The 4,170-nt window shown below is 33.5% G+C and overlaps 1 protein-coding gene across 1 annotated transcript; it reads left to right on the top strand.

The window, feature by feature from the left end:
* The first annotated feature begins 523 nt into the window (after positions 1-523).
* Positions 524-3,127, top strand: LOC125832753 (uncharacterized). The gene is made up of 4 exons (XM_049511974.1): positions 524-637; positions 759-851; positions 2,571-2,678; positions 2,765-3,127. Exons 1-4 carry the CDS (start codon positions 524-526, stop codon positions 3,125-3,127), a joined length of 678 nt encoding a protein of 225 aa, XP_049367931.1.
* Positions 3,128-4,170: the final 1,043 nt, after the last annotated feature.

The raw sequence follows: 4,170 nt of genomic DNA, 5'->3' as shown, positions 1-4,170 counted from the left end.
CTAAAATGTATACACAAGTATATTACAATTAAGATATTATTTCAAACTAACCTTTTCTTAATCAGATGATACGGCAAGATTTAAGAGGGGTCGAGGAAAAACAAGGGGAAAAGGTCTTGAAAAAATGAAGAGGGCTTTAGGGAAAAAGATGGTGATAGAGATCCCAGCTGGAAAAGGAAGACCTGTTAAGGCGGTTCAATCAGCAAAACTCTCAAATGAATTGGGGATAATTGCACGAAATTTTCTTGCGCTTCCAAATAAGTGGAAGGAACTCACTGTAGAGGAAAAAGATGTTGCGCTTATTAGATGTCATGTAAGATATCTATTTTTGTTATTTTTCTTAAATTGTAATAAGTAAGTGTTTCATCTTCTTATATGTTATAAGGATTTTGATTTTTATGTGTGTTTTGTTTAAAACCTCTTTTTAGGAGAAGTTTGAAATTAACTTAGACGAGCATTACGTCAAAGATAGTTGTGAGGATATTCTCAAAATAGAAGTCGGCAGTGGTGCTATAAATTGAAAATGATGTTTGAAAGTGCACTCTCCGAAGAAGTTGCTCGTAAAATTGAAGTGCCAGAACTAACCCCGGAAAATTGGAATAGGCTTTGTGATATGTGGTCGAATCTAGAGCATAAGGTGATCTATATTCAAATATATATATATATATATATATATATATATATATATATATATATATATATATACTTTATTTGTTTAAGTGTTATTTGATCTACTTATATTTCTATTTTCATGGTAGAAACGATGTCAAGTAAACAAGGTCAATCGATCTAAACTTAAATATAGCCATTTTATGGGGTCAAAAGCATTTGTAGCTGCTCGTGCTGAAATGGTAAGTTAAACAATATTTTTTTTACTAATGCTTCAACTTCTCTTTTTTTTTTTTTGGCAAGTAAAGTATTTTATTTACCAAGTGCAATTTACAACTCAAAAAAGAACCAATACAAAAATAAAAACCAAACTTAGGACCTGCATTGAGTGGTATCACTCCATGTCAAAAGCATCCCTCATATTCCCCTATCCCTCTTAACATCTATTTAACAAATCCAAATCATCACACTGGGTAGTAATCCAGTTTTCTCATTTAATTTTCTGACACAGGTAACCTACTAGCTCTTTGGAACACTTCATGTATGATTTGTTTGATGATAACATGCTGTGATCGCAAATTGATTAGTTGTTTTCGTTTCTTATTTACCCTCTCAGTCACCCCCTTAAACTCCTTAGTATTTAATTTCTGAATCAGCACCTTTACCTTCTTCAAGTTCTGCCATACACCTCTCATTGTAGGATATGTCATACCCCTCCATCCCTTCCTCACAACACCAATGAAATCAGAGTGCTCAGCTATGTGATTAAAAAATTTGAAAGATTTTTGCCCACTATTCTGTCGATCCCCTAAGGGAAAGCTCACAGCACAATGATTTGAAAACAGTGGCTCCATAATGAGTCCTTGAATGTGCTCCCATTTATGTACCCAAGTAACATTTGTTAGGATCCAATTTATTTTTCTATGAATGTGCCCATTAGTCCAAGTATATCTCCTACCCAAACACTTCATTCCAATCATGCTAGCTGTCTCCATAAACTTTTTGAAGTCCTGCACCTCCCCATCCATCACAGCATTGCCACCAAATCTATTATCCCCATGTAGAATAGAATTGAAATCACCCATGATTACTAGAGGCTTTATAACTGCATTTGTAACTTGTGTCAAGCCAGTCCATAAATGTTTCCTATCAGCAATGGTATGCATACCATACACTCCTGTTAGATAGAACCTTGAGCTTTGAGTCGTGACATACCCATGGATGAATTGCTTGTGAACTACATCCACTCTAAACTTCACTTTATTTGGATCCCATAGAATCCATATCCTTCCTCTAGGATCAGTATTATAATTATCCACCCATTCCCATTTTCCAACCATTTTCTGAATTATCTTTCCTGCCTTTCCCTCCTTTATTTTATGCTCCAGCATTACTAGAATAGTTGCTTTATTCCTTCTGCAAAAATTCCTAAACTCAACCTGCTTGTGCACTTTATTCAACCCCCTCACATTCCATGCAATGCACTTCATGTAGGATGGTTATATGTTATGCCCTCAACCAGTCTGTTGAGTTCATCCTCTTGACCTGCCTCATTCCTCCCCACTTGGCCATAATATTCTAGTGTTTCAAAACCATTAGAAGTACCCATTTCCTGCAGATTCCGTTGAGCCACTTTCCTAGCAGATTTCCCTACAGGTTTAGACCACTGTTGCTCTTCCTACATTTTTTCCTTTCCTTTCTCTCCCTCCCCCACTAATTGAGTTTTATATCTTCCTTTATCATCAATCAATGGATTAGTGTTGGGGTCCAACAGCATCCTTGTCCAAGCACCAATAAAATTTTCGAATTCCTTCCTCTTAAGTCTTTCTTTAGCAACTTCATGATGTTCTGCATCCTCAGCTGCATCGACCATCTCAGCATGCTCATGCTCATTCATGAACATCTCTCATTGTTGTTTGCCCATGCTTACTATACAATAAGTTTTTAAATTTATTTTGTAGGGTGACACAACATCTGAAGGGATCGAACCTGATAGAATTGAGTTCTACAAAAATACACATTACTCAAATGAAAAAGGCTGGGCATCTGAAGAAGCTGAGACTAACTATGTGAGAAGCAAATATTCCAGTCGCATTCAAAATGATTTATTTGTTATTATAATAAGTTTAAATAATTTGGATTATATGTTTTCTAGAACAACATGATTGATTTGAAAGCTCTATATACTTCGGGAGAGTCTTCCATGACTATTGATGAAATTGTGGATGCTATACTCGACAAAAAGTCGGGGTACATAAAAGGTCTCTGTTATGGTCCAAAACCTAATACTAATCGAGCAACACAAAGGAGAACATCAGAGTTAGAAGACTCCCTTCGAAAGACGAAGGAGGAAGCTGCTAGTGTCCAACTTGGTTTGCAGAAACGATTGGATGCAGCTGAAGTTGTTGTAGAAAATCAGCAGTCTCAGATAGAAACATTAACTTCACAATTAGATACTCTATCGGCACGTCAAGATGATATTATGAAACAGCTGCAACATTTCATGAGCTTATCCTGATCAAGGTTAGAATTTAGTTTTGTCGTATCTTGGTCTTATTCTTGGCATTTTCCTTTTGTCGAACTGGAATACACCTTTAACTTCATTAAAATATGTGAAAGGACTGGTAGCAGATGTTTTATCCATGAAATGAATCCAATTTATAGATTTCTAGCACCTAACTTTGTTTCCTTTTCATGAGTTAGTGACGATCATTGATTCTTATCAAGTTATCCATTAAGGTACATTTAATAACCTCATAACTTTATAGTTTGTCCGTATCATGATATCATCAAGTATGAAATAACATCTTAGATTTTCTTTCTCTATTTTACATAGGTTGTGGAAGGTGGAAATCAAGATTAGGTGCGAGAGAAGTGCTTTTGCAATGATATCTCTTGAAGCTGCCTCTATATTTTTATCTTTGTTTTGTTAATGTTTAGCATATCTTAGTTATACTTTAAAGTTGGATAAACGTTACATAATATTAGTTTTTCTTCTAGGAGTATGTAGTGAATATCATTTCGATCTCATTTTCTATTTGTTCTTCATTAGTACTATATAACAGTGTGCAACTTATTATTATTATTATTATTATTATTATTATCTTTCTTTCTTTAGTATGTTTTTTATTTTAAAAATTGTATATTTATTATTATGGAACAAACTAGGTTATGAATTTTAAGATATTAATGTATTATTTAAAAAATATAAATTTTCTATAAATTATCAAATTTACAAAACCTAGTTAAATACAAATGGAAAATAGTATTAGTACGAATGACTAATGACAAAACATTTTGTCCTTAAAAGCATAACTTTTAGCGACGACTCTATAATATTTTTTAAGACGGTCATGTTTTCATCATAAAAGTGTAACATTTGGTGACAAGAATATTTTTTGTCCCAAAATAGCCTACTTATTACGAATTGACTTTGTATTTTATGACAATTATGATCGTCTCTAGTTATGACATTCTATAGTGACAATTTTGTTTTGTGAGTAAAAGAAATATTTTTAGTGACGACCTAATTATTTTTAACTACAAAATTATAAAAAAATT

This window comes from Solanum verrucosum, unplaced genomic scaffold (genome assembly GCF_900185275.1).
Source record: "Solanum verrucosum unplaced genomic scaffold, falcon-dt-bn FXZP01001072.1, whole genome shotgun sequence".
Lineage (NCBI taxonomy): Eukaryota > Viridiplantae > Streptophyta > Magnoliopsida > Solanales > Solanaceae > Solanum > Solanum verrucosum.
This window is presented reverse-complemented; position numbering and strand designations above follow the sequence as displayed.

Coding starts and splice junctions, on each gene's coding strand:
- LOC125832753 (XM_049511974.1), top strand. CDS start 524: ATGATGTTTGAAAGTGCACTCTCCGAAGAAGTTGCTCGTAAAATTGAA. Junction 852..2,570: donor TAGCTGCTCGTGCTGAAATG/GTAAGTTAAACA, acceptor TTTATTTTGTAG/GGTGACACAACATCTGAAGG. Junction 2,679..2,764: donor AAGAAGCTGAGACTAACTAT/GTGAGAAGCAAA, acceptor TATGTTTTCTAG/AACAACATGATTGATTTGAA.